Genomic DNA, 20,085 nt, shown 5'->3' with positions numbered 1-20,085 from the left:
CTAGAATCCATAGGGCAAGGCAACCTTAGCAAGAAGCAATGCATGGTTAATCATGGACAGCTACCAGGGATTAATTACTGGCAGATTCACTTAAACAAGTGGCCAATTCTTGTATAATTCTGGAACTTACTCTCTGATTCTTGGAAGCAAATTGAACATTTTCAGGAAGCACGGTGGCACAGTGGTTAGCACTGTCGCCTCACAGAACCAGGGGCCCGGGTTCACTTTCATCTTGCTTGTGGCTGATCACTGAATTCAATATCCTGATCCCCCTTTCTTCCCATATCCCTTGATCCCTTTAGCCCCAAGAGCTACGTCTAATTTCTTCTTGAAATCAGACAATGTTTTGGCCTCAACTACATTCTGTGGTAGTGAATTCCACACATTCACCACCCTTTGGGTGAAGAAATTTTTCCTCACATCAGTTCTAAAAGGTTTACCCCTTATCCTCAAACTATAACCCCTCGTTCTGGACTCCCCCACCATTGGGGACATTATTTCTGAATCTACCCTGTCCACCCATGTTATAATTTTATACATTTTTTGAGATTCCCTCTCATTCTTCTAAATCCAGTGAACATAATCCTAACCGATTTAGTCTCTCCTCATATGACAGACCTGCCATCCCAGGAATCAGCCTGCTAAACCTTCGCTGTACTCCCTCTATAGCAAAGAACATCCTTCCTCAGATAAGGACACTAAAACTTCACACAATACTTCAGGTGTGGCCTCACCAACACTCTATACAACTGCAGCAAAAAATCCCTATCCCTATACTCAAATCCTCTCGTTATGAAGGCCAACATACCATTTGCCTTCTGTACTGCCTGCTGTACCTGTGCACTTATTTCCAACGACTGATGCACGAGGACTCCAAGGTATCATTGAGTATCCACCTTTCTCAATTTACTCCCATTCAAGTAATAATCTGTCTTTCAACATTACAGAAGACCATTTGACCCATCCTGGCTGTGCTAGCCCCTTGGGAAGAGCTATCCAATCAGTTGCACTCCCCTGCTCTTTATCCTTTGTCCTGTATTTTTTCCTTTTAAATTACAAGTTCCCGGTTAAGGTGACCATTCAACCTGCTTCCATTGTGCTTTCAGTCAATACATTCTAGAATATAACAACTTTCTCTGTAATTTTTTTTCTCATGGATCCTTTTTCCAGTGACCTTGGATTTTTGTCCTCTTGTTATTGAAACTTCTGCCTGTGGAAGCAACTCCTGGTTATTTATTATATCAAAATTATTCTTCAATTTGAAACCCTCTGTCAAATCCCCTCTTCATTTTCCCTGTTCTGACTCGAACATCTTTTCCATTCTCTTCACGTAACATTCTTGGTGTCATTAAACAAAATCTCCTCTACAACCCCTATAAGGTTTGGACATCCTTTGTGGTGCCATGAATTGAACCCAATATTACAGCTGAGGTCCAACCAGTATTTTATAAATCTTTAATATTACTTCCTTGTCTTTGTACTCTAACCCTCAATTAATAAAGTCACCAACTTTTACTAACTTCCCTGTCCAAAATGTCTTACTATTTGTATATATTGAATCTTAGAAGCCTTACAGTGCAGGAAGAGGCCATTCGGCCCATTGAGCCCAGCATCTTACCCAAGCCCACCCACCCAATCCCTGTAACCCCTAGTCCACATCCTGGGACAGGTTGACTGGGGATAAAAAAACCAGAATTCTCTAATCTCGGGTGCCCCGCAACTGCGACAAGTGGGAACGGAGAATTTGACGCTCAGCCAAATCTCCATTCACTGCAGAGAGACTGGAGAATCCTAGCCACAGGTCGGAGAATTTCGGCCATAGGCAGAAAAAGCCAAACTTTGCCATTATGGACTAAAGAACTGGGTCAAGGTCATTAATGTGCAAAAATCCTAAAAGCAACCTCTGTGGGACATCATTGTATTCTCTTCATTCCAGCCTGTTAAATAACCATTCATTATTTCTGTCTGATCCTTAGTCAATTTTATTTCCACACTGCTACTGTCCTTTAATCTCATGGGTTTTATCTACTGCATAGTCCATCACTTTGTTCCAAATGCTCCTCTGCAGCAATAAATTCTATCTGATGTCTAATGTATACATGCGTGCCAATGGATTTTATTTGCATTGTCCCCAATCCTAACAAATCTCTACATTCCAAATAATCTTTCTAACCTAACTGAGTCCAAATCCTCCATCCTTTCCAAAGCCTCTGCTCCCTCCTATAACTGAACTGTAGTCCAGCTAGTCCAACATTTCTCCAAAGAACATGCTCTGCTCCTGTATTTCCATGGATTAGTTTGGTATCAGTCAGCTGGGAAGGGGGACCATGGATTAAAATCCCAATGCACCTGTCACGATTTAAGCGTTGAGATTGCCCCAGGGCTGGATTAGAGATTAATATCCCTCTCCCCCATCAATGGCCTCGATATCAGAGGGTAAATGAGATTGTGGTACAAACCAACCATGGTCTATGTTTAGTGAGGATGAGGAAGCTGAGAATTTATTTGAGCTCGACCTCTCTACCATCAGACTAGGATGAACCTGATTTACAGGTGAGCTCATGGCTGAAATTTGTAAGGTTTGGACATCCTTTGTGATGCCATGAATTGAATCCAATATTACAGCTGAGGTCCAACCAGCTCACATTTGTAGGTGAATAAATCTACTACACTGTAAATGAAATAGACCTCCTCACAAAGGGAAACAACTGGGCTTAAATATTATATAGGCAGCACATTGCTGCGCTGGCAGCTGACTTATGATGCTTTTATTTCAGCCCGCTCCCTCTGGAACGTGTCCAAGATGTGCTTTTCGTAGTGAGGTCCCCAGTTTCTACAATGTAAATGTTCCTGACACTATGGAGTAGAGATCTGCCTCACCTGCATAATGGGAGTGTGGGAGGAAACCAGAGCACCTGGAGGAAACCCCCAGCCAGGATGGGTCGAATGGCCACCTGCATGTTGGATCATGGTTCTATCGATGATGTTATAAGCAGTCATTACAATCTTTGAAATAAAATATGACTCGTTACTGAGAGAAACAAAACATTTCCCGTAATGATGGTAAGTTGTAATTTAGTTGTGATATTGACCCAAGTAGAGAATCATAGAATCCTTACAGTACAGAAGGAGGCCATTCAGATATTGTGTCTGCACTGACTTTCCAAAAGTGCACTCTAGCAAGATGGTAGCTAGGTCTATCCCTGCATACTATCCCATGCATTTACCATGGCTAATCCACCTGACCTACACATCTTGGGACACTAAGGGGCAATTTGGCATGACCAATCCACCTAGCCTTCACATCTTTGAAATGTAGGAGGAAACCGGAGCACCAGAGGAAACCCACGCAGACACAGGGAGAACGTGCAGACTCCGCATGGGCAGTTGTCCAAAGCTGGAATGGCACCTGGGTCCCTGGTGCTGTGAGACAGCAGGCTAACCAATATGTCACCGTGCTTCCTGGAGCTTTTCAATTTGTTTCCAAGAATCTGAGAGTAAGTTCCAGAATTATCCAAGAATTGGCCACTTGTTTAAATGAATTTGCCAGTAATTAATCCCTGGTAGCTGTCCATGATTAACCATGCATTGCTTCTTGCTAAGGTTGCCTTGCTTTATGGATTCTAAGAGGATTCTCATAAAAGACATGAGACTAATTGTTCTATTATTACCGGTTTATCTAATTTCTGATATAGCTTGACCTTCTCCTTTTGTTTAAGGTTGGAGATTACTTAAATGGTTTGATGCAGTTTTATTTGTATAAAAGATGGAAACATTTTCAGTTTGAGATACCGCGACCTTCATTAGTGAAGATGAGAAGCAAATCATTTGTGAATCGCAGGTATAAAAAGACCCAGGGTGCATCCATCTCCAGCACAATTGAAGAAATTGTGTGAATCACGTTACAGCTTTCCACAACGTCACACAGCAAGAAGCACCATGAAGTGGTTAATCCTTTCACTGCTCTGTGTCCAGCTCGCTGAGTGTCTCTACAGGTTGGTTAATAACAAGAAAACTAATTTACATCAGCCAATTCATGCACCATGTTGTATATCAGGCACCTACTGCTTTCCAATAAGTTTCATAGAGTTTGCTCATTTGTGATTTGATTAAGAAAATCCTACCCGTGATCTATTTGAACTTGTTGAGTTTAGTTAGAAGCCAAACAGATTGACTTAATGTTGCTGCTTTGATGGAGTGGTTTGTTAGCTGAGATGTGGGCAGCGTGGTGGCACAGTGGTTAGCACAGCTGCCTCACAGTGTCAGGGACCCGGATTCGATTCCTGGCTTGGGTCACTGTCTGTGTGGAGTTTGCACGTTCTCCCCGTGTCTGCGTGGGTTTCCTCTGGTTGCTCCGGTTTCCTCCCACATTCTGAAAGGCATGCTGGTTAGGTGCATTGACCCGAACAGTTGCCGGACTGTGGCAACTAAGGAAACTTCACAGTAACTTTGTTGCAGTGCTAATGTAAGCCTTACTTGTGACTAATAAATAAACTTTAACTTTTACCTGGGTTTGATTCCTGGCTTGGGTCACAGTCTGTGCGTCTTCTGTACGTTCTCCCTGTGCCTGCGTGGGTTTCCTTCGGGTGCTTCGGTTTCCCCCCACAGTCCAAAAGACGTGCTGGTTAGGTGCTTTGGCCATACAAAATTCTCCCTCAGTGTACCCGAACAGACGCTGGAGTGTGGCGACGAGGGGATTTTCATAATAACTTAATTGCAGTGTTAATGTAAGCCTAATAAATGACACTAATAAAAATAATGTTCAGACCAGCAGTAAGATTAAACAGTGAGAGTACTCTAGTCATCATCTCATTATTCGCTCTTTATCATTTCAGAATGCCTTTACACAAGCGAAAGTCCGCACGAGACATCCTGCAGGAGCGCGGGGAGCTGAAACATTTCCTAGAAACACACAAATACGATCCAGCCTTGAAATACCGAGGGTTGTTCCCTGGGTTACAATCTCTGGGGGTGACTGAACCCATTGTCAACTTCATGGATGTAAGTATAAACAAACATTTTAGAAAGAATTAAATGGTTACTCTGTGACCAGTGGTGTTCCGCAGGGCTCTGTACTGGGACCTCTGCTATTTGTGATATATATATAAATGATTTGGAAGAAGGTGTAACTGGTGTAATCAGCAAGTTTGCGGATGACACGAAGATGGCTGGACTTGCGGATAGTGAAGAGCATTGTCGGGCAATAGAGCAGGATATAGATAGGCTGGAAAATTGGGCGGAGAGGTGGCAGATGGAGTTTAATCCGGATAAATGCGAAGTGATGCATTTTGGAAGAAATAATGTAGGGAGGAGTTATACAATAAATGGCAGAGTCATCAGGAGTATAGAAACACAGAGGGACCTAGGTGTGCAAGTCCACAAATCCTTGAAGGTGGCAACACAGGTGGAGAAGGTGGTGAAGAAGGCATATGGTATGCTTGCCTTTATAGGACGGGGTATAGAGTATAAAAGCTGGAGTCTGATGATGCAGCTGTATAGAACGCTGGTTAGGCCACATTTGGAATACTGCGTCCAGTTCTGGTCGCCGCACTACCAGAAGGACGTGGAGGCATTAGAGAGAGTGCAGAGAAGGTTTACCAGGATGTTGCCTGGTATGGAGGGTCTTAGCTATGAGGAGAGATTGGGTAAACTGGGGTTGTTCTCCCTGGAAAGACGGAGAATGAGGGGAGATCTAATAGAGGTGTACAAGATTATGAAGGGTATAGATAGGGTGAACAGTGGGAAGCTTTTTCCCAGGTCGGAGGTGACGATCACGAGGGGTCACGGGCTCAAGGTGAGAGGGGCGAAGTATAACTCAGATATCAGAGGGACGTTTTTTACACAGAGGGTGGTGGGGGCCTGGAATGCGCTGCCAAGTAGGGTGGTGGAGGCAGGCACGCTGACATCGTTTAAGACTTACCTGGATAGTCACATGAGCAGCCTGGGAATGGAGGGATACAAACGATTGGTCTAGTTGGACCAAGGAGCGGCACAGGCTTGGAGGGCCGAAGGGCCTGTTTCCTGTGCTGTACTGTTCTTTGTTCTTTGTTCTTTGTCCTTCATATGTCGGCGAGAACAAGTTCCAGCAGAGGCTGCGTTTCCTACAACCAAGATCATACAATCCCAACAATGGAGGTTATTTGGCCCATCGGGCCCGAGCTAACTCTCTGAAAGCATTTTATCCTGGCCCACTCCCCCCCATCCCCACAACCGCACACATTTTACCATGCCTAATCCATCTAACATACGCATCTTGGGACACTAAGGGGCAATTTAAGATGGCCAATCAACACAACCTGCATGTTTTTGGACTGTGGGAGGAAACCACTGCAGTGCAGACTCCCCAGGTGGCCGCACCCCACCCCCCCACCCCTCTCTGGGCTGACCCACCACCACTCCCGTTGGACCCCCACCCCACTTTCAACCCCCGGCAGACCCCCCCCGCCACCCCCGGCTCACCGCCCCCGCCCCAACCCACAGGCCACACCAATCACTGACCTCCCTCCTGCCCCTACCGATCCCAATGGCAGAGTGGCAGCGGAACCCTCCACCCCCATCAAACACCCCAGGCCCCACCCCTTGGCACTGCCCAATGCCCAAGGGGCAGTGCCAAGGTGACCCCTGGGCATGGGCACTTTGCCCCAGGGGGCACAGGCTGGCACTGCCAGGGTGCCCATGCCACCACCCCCCTACCAAACTGACCACCTGGGGCATCCCATTTGCCCTCCCTTCACTCCAGCAGGGACATCCCGCTATTTCCCTGAAAGTGGGGACCTACTGTAAACCCCGTTGGAGTGAAATACTCCTGGCGAGATGGGGGGGAAGGGGAGGTGGTGAGAGGCTAGCGGGCCCGGAGAATTCAGTCCCAGGCCTGCTAATTACATTAAAAACAGGTTTAAAATTGAATGACTTACCTGGTCTCCCTGCCGGTTTCCAGCGTAGGTCTGAAGGCATCGGAAATCTGGCGTTGGGAGATGCATTCACGGCGGGAACGCATGCGTGAATCGCGCGCATGCTAGACACCGAGATTCTCCTAGCCCGCTGCGCTAGAACATTAGCATGGCAGGACGGGAGAATCGCCCTCGAGGTTCTTACTTTCAAACGCTGTTAGTTTTACAGCATAGTTAAACCGGAAGTTGCCTGAATTGACAGTTACCTGAAAGTAGTTGCCTCAATAGGTGTTAATTACTGTGGGAGGAAGCTGAGCCAGTTAGTCAGGCATCAGAGGCTCCATATATACTGAGGCAGAGATTTTCAACCCACACAGAGAGAGGGACTCAGAAATACATGGCTACACCTGAGCAAGGCATAGATTGAGTAAAGAGTTGAGAATTTGGTGGAAGTAGGAATTCAGTGCAGAGGGGGAAAGAGGGGCTCTTTTTTCAAGTTATCTTACAACCTTCAATGGTTGGTGAGTTTCCTTCCTTGTCCCCAAGGTAGCTGGGTGCAATCCTAAATGTATAAAGTAGACATGTCCCGAGACAAGAATACAGGGGAAGATCAAACCGAAAATGAAAGTGTACAGAAGGCACAAAGAACTCAGCACGGCGGATAGCCAAGACGAACATAATATACCAAAGGCACAGCAGTTGGCACTGCTGCCTCGCAGAGCTAGGAACCCGGTTCAATTCCGGCCTTGGGTAATTGTCTGTGTGGAGTTTGCATCTTTTCCCTGTGTCTGCGTGGGTTTCCTGTGGGTGCCCTGGTTTGCGCCCACATTGCAAAGATGTGCGGGTTAGGTTGATTGGCCATGGTAAATTGCCCCTTAGTGTCAGAGAGGTTAGGAGGGTAAATACATGGGGTTACCGGGATAGGACCTGGATGAGATTGTTGTTGGTGCAGGCTCGATGGGCCAAATAGCCTCTTTCTGCACTGTAGGGATTCTATGTTTCTATGATGAGAAGGCAACCAACCATGAGGAACCATGAGGAACATTGTTAGAGGCTACAGAAGATATAGATAGGCTGGAAATTTGGACAAAGAAATGGCAGATGGCGTTCAATCCAGATAAATGCGAAGTGATGCATTTTGGTAGAACTGACGTAGGGGGGAGCTATACGATAAATGGCAGAACCATAAAGGGTGTAGATACGCAGGGGGACCTGGGTGTGCAAGCCCACAGATCCTTGAAGGTGACGTCACAGGTGGAGAAGGTAGTGAAGAAGGCATATGGCATGCTTGCCTTTATAGGACGGGGCATAGAGTATAAAAGTTGGGGTCTGATGTTGCAGTTGTATAGAACGCTGGTTCGGCCGCATTTGGAATACTGTGCCCAGTTCTGGTCGCCACACTATCAGAAGGACGTGGAGGCTTTAGAGAGAGTTCAGAGGAGGTTTACCAGGATGTTGCCTGGTATGGAAGGGCTTAGTTATGAGGAGAGATTGGGTAAACTGGGGTTGTTCTCACTGGAAAGATGGAAGATGAGGGGTGACCTAATAGAGGTGTATAAAATTATGAAAGGCATAGATAGGGTGAACGGTGGGAAGCTTTTTCCCAGGTCGGTGGTGACATTCACGAAGGATCATAGGTTCAAGGTGAGGTGGGGGGGGGGGAGGTTTAGCACGGATATCAGAAGGACGTTTTTTACACAGAGGGTGGTGGGGGCCTGGAATGCGCTGCCGGGCAAGGTGGTGGAGGCGGACACACTGGGAATGTTTAAGACTTATCTAGATAGCCACATGAACGGAGTGGGAATGGAGGGATACAAAAGAATGGTCTAGTTTGGACCAGGGAGCGGCGCGGGCTTGGAGGGCCGAAGGACCTGTTCCTGTGCTGTATTGTTCTTTGTTTATCCCACTACCCACAGCAGGTTTCCCACGGGCAGGGCAGTTGATCCATACCAAAATGTCAGGGGGACCAGGCGATCTCGCCAGTGGACAATGATGTGCTGCTTCCGTCACCAGGAAACACACCGCGGGCAGGCCGGAGAATGCTGACCAACCTCAGTGACCGTCTGAAATCTACTTGAGATCTTTTTCCCTGTGAGCTCAACCCCTGGAGAAAGAAACCAATTGTAATGTAAGATATTCCCAGCGAGGATTCCACCCCCACATTGACCATGGTGCCACAAGCAGAAACCTCATAGCTTAATAATCATTTTGATAAGCGCGGGAACTCATCAGAAATTGAACTGTTTTGGGGGGGTGGTGGTGAGGGGGGGAGGTGGGGTGGGGGTGGTTTGGGAGAGATCTGCGGTTGTAGGCTTAATGTTCAAGTAAATAAAATCCATTTCTTGTTTTTCAATTCTCTATTTAGAGTTTCTACTATGGATCCATTACTGTGGGCACCCCGCCCCAGAGCTTTACTGTCGCAATTGATACTGGTTCGTCCAACCTTTGGGTCCCATCAGTCTACTGCGGCAGTCCTGGTTGTAGTAAGTGAAAAGTAACTGGTATATTTGATCACTTCATCGGAGCATGTTTTTAAAATTCTAACTCAAATTACTTTCCATGGGACCTGAATTCTGAACTAATATATGTGATGATTTATTCTTCTCCGACAGCTAACCATGCAAAATTTAATCCAACTCAATCCTCAACATACACTACAAATGGACAATCTTTTGCTTTCTACTATGGTTCCGGCATGCTGACTGGAATTTTTGGAACTGATACAGTGAATGTGAGTACTGAACGATGCAGCGATATGCAGTGAACACCTCATTTCAAGGCATAATTTTCGCAAAGATTTTGTCTCTGTATTTACTCTTCAATGTGTATGAGCATCATCCCATGTCAACTGAATAGAGCAACATTGTACTAACAGTCTTTGATTTGATTTATTATTGTCACATGTATTGGGACACAATGAAAACTTGCATACTGTATAGACAAAACATACAGTTGATAGAGTACATGGGGAGAAGGAAAGGAGAGAGTGCAGAATGTAATGTTATAGACATGGCTAGGGTGCAGAGAAAAATCAACTTAAGATAAGGTAGGTCCATTCAAAAGTCTAATGGCAGGAGGGAAGAAACTGTTCTTGAGTTGGTTGGTATGTGTTTTCAGACTTTTGTATCATTTTCCCAATGGAAGAAGGTGGAAGAGAGTAGGTCCAAGGTATGTGGGTCATTGATTTTGCTGGCTGCTTTTCTGAGGCAGTGGGAAGTGTAGATGGAGTCAATGGATGTGAGGCTGGTTTGCCTGATGGACTGGGTTTCATTCACCAAAGGAAAGAAAGGCTTGCATTTATATAGTGCCTTTCAAGAACTCAGGAAGTATCCCAAAGCGCTGTTTGGCTAATGGAGTGAGGTAATGATGGAAAAGCTGCAGTCAGTTTATACTCCGCAAGCTCCCAAAAACAGCAATCTGATAATAACAAGCTTTTTCTTGTGAAGTTGATTGAAGGTTAAATATTGTTCAGGACACCAGGGAGTATTGTACTGCACTAATGTAGATAGGATGTTTCCCCTGGCTGGTGAGTCTAGAAACAGGACATAGAGTCTCAGAATAAGGGGCAGGTGACTGAAGACTGGGATGAGGAGGAACTCAAAAGTTTCACTCAAAATTTGGTACAGCAAACCCTGTCACACTTAAACCCTAAGTTTGTGTTACAGAAAGCCACTGCCATGCTACCGCAGCAAGTTCATGCTTCTCCTTGTGAGCACAATGAGGAAGGAGGAATCTATAATGAGGAACATAGAAAAATAGAACATAGAAAAAATACAGCACAAACAGGCCCTTCGGCCCACAAGTTGCGCCGGTCATGTCCCTACCTACCTAGGCTTATATATAGGCCTACCTATAACCCTCAATCCTATTAAGTCCCATGTACTCATCCAGAAGTGTCTTAAAAGACCCCATCGAGTTTGCCTCCACCACCACTGACGGCAGCCGATTCCACTCACCCACCACCCTCTGAATGAAAAACTTACCCCTGACATCTCCTCTGTACCTACTCCCCAGCACCTTAAACCTGTGTCCTCTCGTAGCAGCCATTTCAGCCCTGGGAAAAAGCCTCCGAGAATCTACCCGATCTATACCTCTCAACATCTTGTACACCTCTATCAGGTCACCTCTCATCCTTCGTCTCTCCAAGGAGAAAAGACCGAGCTCCCTCAACCTATCCTCATAAGGCATGCCAACCAATCCAGGCAACATCCTTGTAAATCTTCTCTGCACCCTTTCAATCATTTCCACATCCCTCCTGTAATGAGGCGACCAGAACTGAGCACAGTACTCCACGTGGGGTCTGACGAGGGTCTTATAAAGCTGCATCATTATCTCCCGACTCCTAAACTCAATCCCTCGATTGGTGAAGGCCAGCACACCATACGCCTTCTTAACCACCTCCTCTACCTGCGAGGCCGATTTAAGAGTCCTATGGACCCGGACCCCAAGGTCCTTCTGATCCTCTACACTGCTAAGAGTCTTACCCTTTATATTGTACTCCTTCATCCCATTTGACCTGCCAAAATGGACCACTACACATTTATCTGGGTTGAAGTCCATCTGCCACTTCTCCGCTCAGTCTTGCATCCTATCTATGTCACGCTGCAGCTTCTGACATCCCTCCAACCTATCCACAACACCACCAACCTTCATGTCGTCGGCAAACTTACCAACCCATCCCTCCACTTCCTCGTCCAGATCATTTATGAAAATGACAAACAGCAAGGGTCCCAGAACAGATCCCTGGGGCACTCCACTGGTGACCGACCTCCATGCAGAAAAAGACACATCTATACATACTCTCTGCCTTCTGCAGGCAAGCCAGTTCTGGATCCACAAGGCAACAGCCCCTTGGATCCCATGCCCTGTCACTCTCTCGAGAAGTCTTGCATGGGGGACCTTATTGAACACCTTGCTGAAGTCCATGTAAACCACATCTACCGCTTTTCCTTCGTCAATGTGTTTAGTCACATTTTGAAAGAACTCCACCAGGCTCGTAAGGAGGGATCTATCAGGAGGCAAATGAATGGAGTTGATGGTCTTCTCACTCAGTGCATCATTCTTCTTTTTATTTTCTCTTCCCCAAGATTGCTGGCATAACAGTCCCACGACAGAAGATCGGCCTCAGCAAAACTGAACCAGGCAGTTTTTTTCATTATGAACCGTTTGATGGAATCCTTGGTCTGGCATACCCAGGACTCGCATTTGGAGGACAAACACCCTTGTTTGACACCATGATGAAAGACAACCTACTGGAAAAGCCTATATTTTCTCTATGCTTGGGCAGGTAATATATAAGATTTAGAGACCAATGGATCAAGATGCTTTCATTAGGATTTTTTCATGGATTGAACTGATTAATAGCTGTTTGGGCCAATTCCATGGGTATGAGCCATGGAATCTTAGAGCCATAGAAAGGTTACGGTGCAGAAAGAGGCCATTCAGCCCATTGTGTCCGTGCCAGCCAGAAAAGAGTGAAAAGTGAAACTAGCCGTTCACTTTAATCCCACTTTCCAACACCTGGTCTGTAATCTGCAAGTTTGAATCCCTGGCAACATTCTTGTACACCTCCTCTGCACTCTCTCCAGAGTGAAGAATTATGTCCTTCATAGAATCATAGAATAGAATTCCTGCAGTGCAGAAGGAAGCCATTTGGCCCATCAGGCCTGCACTGACAACAATCCCACCTAGGCCCTATCCCTGTAACCCCACATGTATTTACTCCACTAATCTCCCTAACCTACACACCTTGGGACGCCAAGAGGCAATTGAGCATGGCCAATCCACCTAATGTGCACATCTTTAGAGCATGGGAGCAAACCGGAGCACCTGGAGGAAACCCACAAAGTTACGGGGAGAACGTCCAAACTTCACACGGACAGTCACCCGAGGTGGAATTGAACCCGGGTCTCTGGCACTGTGAGGCAGCAGTGCTAACCACTGTGCCACCCTGTAATGTGGTGACCAGAAATGTACACAAAACTCCAGTTGGCCTAACCAGTGTTTCATACAGTTCCTGCATTACATCCCTGCTTTGGTATCCAATACTTCACCCAAATAATGGAAAACAATCCATGTGCTTTCCTGACCACCTTGTCCACCTGTCCTGCAGAGATAGGAAATTTTCAGTTTGTACCTCCCCTTGAGTCCTCAAAAGGCAATGATAAAGACACACGCCTGCAGTGTTTGTCAGGAACACAAAGGGTCTTATTAATAAGGGAAACTGTACAGAGGCTGGCAGCCAGCTCACCAACTGCCCCTGTCGCTATGTGTGTTCCCTATGGCTTCAAACTGTCTTCTGACTAAGAGAGGATTCCACCCCCTGGGGTGATTACCCACTCTCAGTCTCAGTTGGTTGCCCCCAAGCCAGATGAGCCTCTTCTGCTGTGGTCTTAATGACCACAATTACTACAGGAATGAAAAATACAAGAAGCTGTCTGCTCTGTGGGGATGTGCCTTAATCCCTGTGCTTCTTTGCAACCCAGCCTGGATCACCTGCTTGATCCCCTTTCCCTCCAATTCCAAGGCACTGATAAGCAAAACATCCATTTGTGGGCTGAAAAATTGAGGCTGACTATTAATGTGTAGCATTACTTGGCTGTAAAGTGTGAGGGGGGTTTAACCATGCACCAAGCATAGGAGAAACACAAATTTTTGGGGCTGAAGAAATGGAATTTTTTCATATGCCAGGTCAATTTATAGGCCCCAACCTACACTAATATAAGGACATGATGTGGAGATGCCGGCGTTGGACTGGGGTAAGCACAGTAAGAAGTCTCACAACACCGGGTTAAAGTCCAACAGGTTTATTTGGAATCACGAGCTTTCGGAGCGCTGCCCCTTCATCAGGTGATGAAGCAGCAGCGCTCCGAAAGCTCATAAGAGAAGAACAAGCAGCAGCCATAAGCCACACAGTTCCTTGAGCCTGTTCCTTTACTTAATAAGATTATCGCTGATCTTTGACTTCAGCTCCCCAGATTCCGGCCAATCACCATTTCCCATGATTCCCCGAGAGCCCAAAAATGTACCTAAATCAGCCTTGAATATATTCAGTGACAGAGTATCCATAGCTGTCTGGGATGGAGAAGTCTGTAGATTCACAAGCCTCTGAGAGAACATCTAGGCCAGGAGTTTGCCATCCTGTCTGCTGCAGGAATCGTAACAGCCAGGACAGAAAGTTTGGCAGACTATTTAAAAGTCTGCTGACCTTGGGCTGGAATTCCAGGTCTTGTGGCGTGTGTAACCGGAGAATCCCACCCCTAATGTTTCGGAGTGAGTGGGAAAAGAGGGATGTGAGTTTCAGTCCGGAGTTAGATGGGTAACTGAGGGGGAGTGTTATATTAGACCATGAAATGCATTAATTGCCCCTGAAATATTTCATTTATTCCAGAACTCAAAACAGCAAAGAAGGAGGTGAAGTGATATTTGGAGGAATTGACGACAGTCTCTACACAGGTCAGCTTACCTGGGCACCAGTTCTTCAAGAAGTGTTCTGGACTATCGCTCTTCAAAGGTAAGCGAGAAATTTATAAAACAGTCATCACTGTTTAAAAGCACCCTGTCTATAGACTGGTGTTGGCTACAAATCCCTTGAAGGATCACAGTACATTTCTGTAATGAGAAAAAGCAGCATTCAAAAAAGCAGCTTGGCTGTTCAGTAAGAAGAAGCTGTTACTGATACTCCATAATAACATTCCGACGTTGAAATGATATTTTGCAGATATTAGCATACAAACGCGTCAAAGTTTCTTATGAATGAATTCCTTTTGTCTGTTACATGAATGGACACTCAAACGTCAGAACAAGCAGATGGTTGGTTGCTGTAGGGCTTGACTCCCCAAAGAGGGAATGGACTGAGATTCTGCGTACTGAACAATTGAAGTGTGATTGCATAGTTGTTGCCTTGTTCTACACATTACTCGAGATGTCACCCTAGAACACAAGGAATTTATGGTAAAATAAAATTACCATTAACCCCCACAAGCCCACCCAATTTAAATCAAACTCAATCCAATACACTCACCTTTCCATCCTATCCTCAAATCCCTCCACTCTCCTGCAGTGAATCTTGCTGCATCTTGAAGCCAGTCGTATATCTATTACTTTCCGTAGTTACGCATTGTGCAAGAGAATTGCCGATTGCATAAAATAAATCTTTCTCATTTCCCCTCCCTCTCCCAACTTCCCAAGTTGTATTTCAACTCTTCAGCATAATGAACAATTTGCTCAGATTAACATTGCCCAACATGAACTAAAGCGAAACCACTTTTCAATATTCATCAGTGAGAACTAGGGAATGATTTCTCTGCAGATTGAGAGTTTTTTGTGTAATTTGATGATTTTACAGATATTTCAGTGCTCAATAGCAGCACAAAGCTCTGTCAATGCCAATATTTCTTTCAATTCTTTATTTCATTTTACCTGGTTGAAATATTAAACTGTGTACTTTATTACTTTGTGCAGGAATTGTGCTTCATATTAAGTGTAAATGTTTGAGAAAAGAAGGAATCACATGTAAGTTCCATCTTTGTTGCCATGTTCGTGTGTGAAATAAGTTAGGGCAGTCTACAGCAAACACCTTGAATAGATGGTACAGCACGGCACGGTGGCACAGTGGTTAGCACTGCTGCCTCACAGCACCAGGGACCTGGGTTCGATTCATGGCCTTGGGTGAATGTCTGTGTGGAGTTTGTATGTTCTCCCCATGTCTGCGTGAGTTTCCTCCGGGTGCTCTGATTTCCTCCCACAGTCCAAAGATGTGCAGGTTAGGTTGATTGGCCATGTTAATTTGCCCCTCAGTGTCAGGAGGATTAGCTCAATTTGCCATTCACTCGGAAAAGCTGTACTGATAATTTTTAAGGCAAGTGGAAAGATATGAAACTGCACAGTGCTCAACGGGATGAGGGAATGAGAAAACATTTGGAAGGGGTGTGAGCTAATTGGATAGTTCTACCAAAGACCCGACACCAGCATGATGAACTAAATTGCCTCTTTCTGTGCTATGTCATTCTGTGATAAATCTGTGATTCTAAGTGCTGATCAGCTGCACTGCAGACCTGTTTTTGCTGCAGGAATGATCATGAATGCAATTCTCCCTTTCAGTGTACGAATCAATGGTGTAGACTTCTTCTGCTATGAAGGGTGCCAAGCTGTGGTCGACTCAGGAACTAGCCGAATCACCGTACCACAAAATGACATCGGCCTATTGCGTCAGGAAATCGGCGCTCATGAAGACTCAAATGGTGGGGTAAGTTGAGGTGACAAATGCCAATTGATTCTGGGCCGGCTGCACAATTGGGAATGTTGCCCCATGCTGACAATGGAAGGACTGCAAGTCAATAAATACCATCAATAATTCATGTTACCTGGTCACAGGTAATTGATGAAATGTTTCCATTCCAATTCTCTTCCTCCACCTAGTGGTGCATTAAGTCAAACTCTTTTCTCATTCCACAGCTAATAATTCCCAGAAGAGCTCACTAGTGGGTGGCACGGTGGCAAAGTGGCTGACACTGTTGCCTCACAGCGCCAGGGACCTGGGTTCGATTCCTGGGTTGGGTGACTGTCTATATGGAGTCTGCATGTTCCCCCTCGCCCCGTGTCTGCGTGGGTTTCCTCCAGGTGCTCAGGTTTCTTCCCACAGTCTGAAAGATGTGCTGGTTGGGTGCTAAATTCTCCCTCAGTGTACCCAAACAGGCGCCAGAGTGTGGGATCTAGGGGATTTTCACAGTATCTACATTGCAGTGTTAATGTAAGCCTTACTTGTGACACTAATAAATAAACTTAAAGCTAGTCTATCGCCAGGTGCTTATAGCTTGAGGGGTATCAATGTTCGTCAAGTGTGGCTGACCAGGAGTCTCTCCCACTCTTACAGCCGGTCATTGCTGTGATTAGAAAGATTTACAGGTTGACATTCAACCTATTTGACCTCATTATGAGCACACCTTCCTTGGCCATCAAGTCCTGGGGTGGAATTTGAACTCGGAGCTTCTGGCTCAGAGGCAGGGAAACTACCCACTGCACCACATGATCATGAAAACATTTTAAGGATTGGCCTTGCCCAAATGGCAATTGGCAAATTTGCAATTGGCAAGGGAACCAGTTGACATGGTAGCAGAATATTGAAATCAGTTTCTTTATGTTCATCCAGCAGTAAGGATACTTCAGTTGCGAGCAATAAAAGAACTAACTTCAAAAAGTAAATCAAAGAAAAAGGTTTAATAAAGGAACTTTCTTACACCACCACTCAAGCCACACCCTGGACAAGACAAGCTCCCCAGAATCCCCATCTGCTTTCTATTTATGCTGGGTCAGCTGGTCAGCTGACCTTCACATCCTTTTGCTATTGCTTACATTGTCAACCAGGTCAGCTGACCCTCACAGCATGTTATCATTTGTTACATTATAACACTTGGCATTAGATCTTTGCTCGAATATCTCAGTGGGAACAGCTATATTCATGTTAATGTGATATAAATAGAACAAATAGTGGGGGCCCTGAAATGTAGCATTTCATAATCCATTTGACAGATTATTTCTGAAATAAATGTTAATTCCCATGCTCTTTATTTTGCATTTGTACCAATCATACGTTAATCTTCAATGTTGCCTTCTCTATTTAACAGTATTTAGTCAACTGTGACAGCATCGGAAGCATGCCTTCTTTGACCTTTGTGATCAGTGGGGTTGAGTTCACAATCCCTGCATCAGAATACGTCCTTCAGGTATGTATGCATTAACAACAACTTGTATTTATGTAGCCCCTTTGATGTCATAAAACGTCCCAAGGTGTGCTGTAGGAGTGCGATGAAGTGAAATATGACAGCATATTTGGATTGATGGCCAAACGTTTAGTCAATGTCTTAAGGAGTTGGATTGGCTGAGGAAGGGAATTACCGAGCCTAGGGCCAAGGCAACTGAGGGAGCAGCCAGGCAAAGTGGAATGATTAAAACCAGGGATGTTCAAAAGAACAACAAAAAATAACACTGGGGATTAGCTTTTTCTGATACTTCTTAAAGTTGGATCAGAATGGTGCCATGGTAGAAGTTGTTATGTATGCGCCTATTAACTTATGGTGCCTAAAGAACCTGAGGTAGGCTTGTTAACTTGAACACTGGAAGCTCTTTATTGTAGGTGTGCACGGTTCCACACTCAGATCTCAGACTGCTCAACAGGGTCCCACACTGGGATGAGTTAATTGCCCAGGGCTCACCTAACCCACATACTTAAAGGGGCAGTACGCACCCCAAAACCCCAACATGCATTTAATACATATATTACAGAGGTCTGGCTGGTTCTTATGGTATAACATTAGAGGAGAGGAGAGTGATACTTTTCGTATTGGAATTCACTTCACCATCCTCATCTATCCCATACCAATGTTCACTCTAATTCTTCCTTATGGTGCGGGGAATGTTTGTTGCACTCTATGGAACGTTCCGGATTGCTGTGGAGAGGTGCTGCCACACACCCGTGCAGCTTAGAGGATCATTGCTCCAATGCTGTAATCTCTCAGCCAATAGGGATGAGATATGGACTCAAGAGTCCTGGTTACCTTCAGTACAGTTACTGATTCTCCTGTACCCGTTCCCCCTTGATGAAACAGAGACCTGTCCTAATGTGTAGCACTCCCTTTAGAGGCCTGACTGAGAACCAATAAGCCCCCCTTAGTTGATGATCTGAATTTAAATTGGATGCAGTGATTACATAGGAAGTATATTCTGGACAGTAGCAACCTATGTTCATCACTGCACAATCATGTAGAGTCATAGAGCTATACAGCACGGAAACTGGCCCTTCAGCCCAACCGGTCCATGACGACCATGGTTCCGTCTCAGCTAGTCCCAATTCCCCGCGTTTGGCGCATATCCCTCTAATCCTTTCCCAGGGCAGCACAGTGGCACAGTGGTTAGCACTGCTGCCTCACAGTGCCAGGGACCCGAGTTCGATTCCCGGCTTGGGTCACTGTCTGTGTGGAGTCTGCACGTTCTCTCCATGTCTACATGAGTTTCCTCTTGGTGTCCTGGTTTCCTCCCACAGTCTGAAAGACGTGTTGGTTGGGTGCAATGGTCAGACTAAATTCTCCCTCAGTGTACCCGAACAGGCGCCGGAGTGTGGCGACTAGGGGATTTTCACAATGACTCCATTGCAGTGTTAATGTAAGCCTACCTGTGACACTAATAAATAAAAACTAAAAAAAAAATCCATGTCCTTAACCAAATGCTTTTTAAATGTTGCTTTTTTGCCTACCTCATCCACTTTCTCTGGCAACTGGTTCTAGATAGACACCACACCCTGCATGAAGAAGTTGCCCCTCAGGTCCCTTTTAAATCTTTCCCCTCTCAACTTAAACCTATGCCTTTGATGATTAACTTGTACATGACTCTCAGCTCATGCACCTTCATTATCTTACAGGCCAACGGATACTGTGTTCCTGGGTTTGAAGTAACCTACATCAGTCCCCCGACCAAATCCGGACCCCTGTGGATTATTGGTGAAGTTTTCCTCAGATCATTCTACTCTGTTTTTGACCGTGGGAATAACAGAATTGGATTCGCTCCAGTTGCCTAAGAGACATGTTTTCTACTTTAGTTCCATATTTTAGCAAATAAAGTATCATCCTTAAAACCACTTGCACAAGGTTTCTCTTCTTTGACACTGATTTGAATGGGGATGAATATCAGGCAGTTTCAATAAAAGCAGTAGATCTGCAGCACCTGTTTTACAACCAGATATCAAGTCATAAATCTATGCCCAAAGTCTTTCTCAAAGATGGATTTAAAAAGCTTTTAATTCAAGTTAATATATCCTTCGTGAGGTATAGGTTGGGATTCTCTGGTCTTGTCCATGGGGGGACCTGTTGCGACCGAGAATGGAATATTTGGCATTCCAGCCAAAAGCTGACACTGCAAAATTCCAGCCCTGAAACCCCGCCATGGGACAGGGTTTTGTGACCTCGCTTTGGCCCAAGGCCAACGGAAATTTCCGAGGCAGTAAATTTCCGGCCTTTGTGCCTGAAACTGAACTTTGTACCTTGGATGGTCTCTCATTAAGTCCATGTACAATAAATAATTTTTAAAATTCATTCGTGGGACATGGGCGTCGCTGGCTGAGCAGCACTTATTGCCCTTGATGAGAGGGCAGTTGAGAGTCAACTACATTGCTGTGGCTCTGGAGTCACATATAGGCCAGACC

The 20,085-nt window shown here is 45.4% G+C and overlaps 1 protein-coding gene across 1 annotated transcript; it reads left to right on the top strand.

Annotated features, from left to right (window-relative positions):
- The first annotated feature begins 3,939 nt into the window (after positions 1-3,939).
- On the top strand, positions 3,940-19,461 carry LOC144479238 (gastricsin-like). The gene is made up of 9 exons (XM_078197907.1): positions 3,940-3,995; positions 4,836-5,001; positions 9,256-9,373; positions 9,503-9,621; positions 11,978-12,177; positions 14,293-14,403; positions 15,993-16,137; positions 17,516-17,614; positions 19,306-19,461. The coding sequence occupies exons 1-9, from the start codon at positions 3,940-3,942 to the stop codon at positions 19,459-19,461; spliced, it is 1,170 nt and encodes a 389-aa protein (XP_078054033.1).
- Positions 19,462-20,085: the final 624 nt, after the last annotated feature.

This window comes from Mustelus asterias, chromosome 25 (genome assembly GCF_964213995.1).
Source record: "Mustelus asterias chromosome 25, sMusAst1.hap1.1, whole genome shotgun sequence".
NCBI classification, from domain to species: domain Eukaryota; kingdom Metazoa; phylum Chordata; class Chondrichthyes; order Carcharhiniformes; family Triakidae; genus Mustelus; species Mustelus asterias.
The sequence above is the reverse complement of the archived record's forward strand: the minus strand, read 5'-3'. Positions and strand labels throughout refer to the sequence as shown.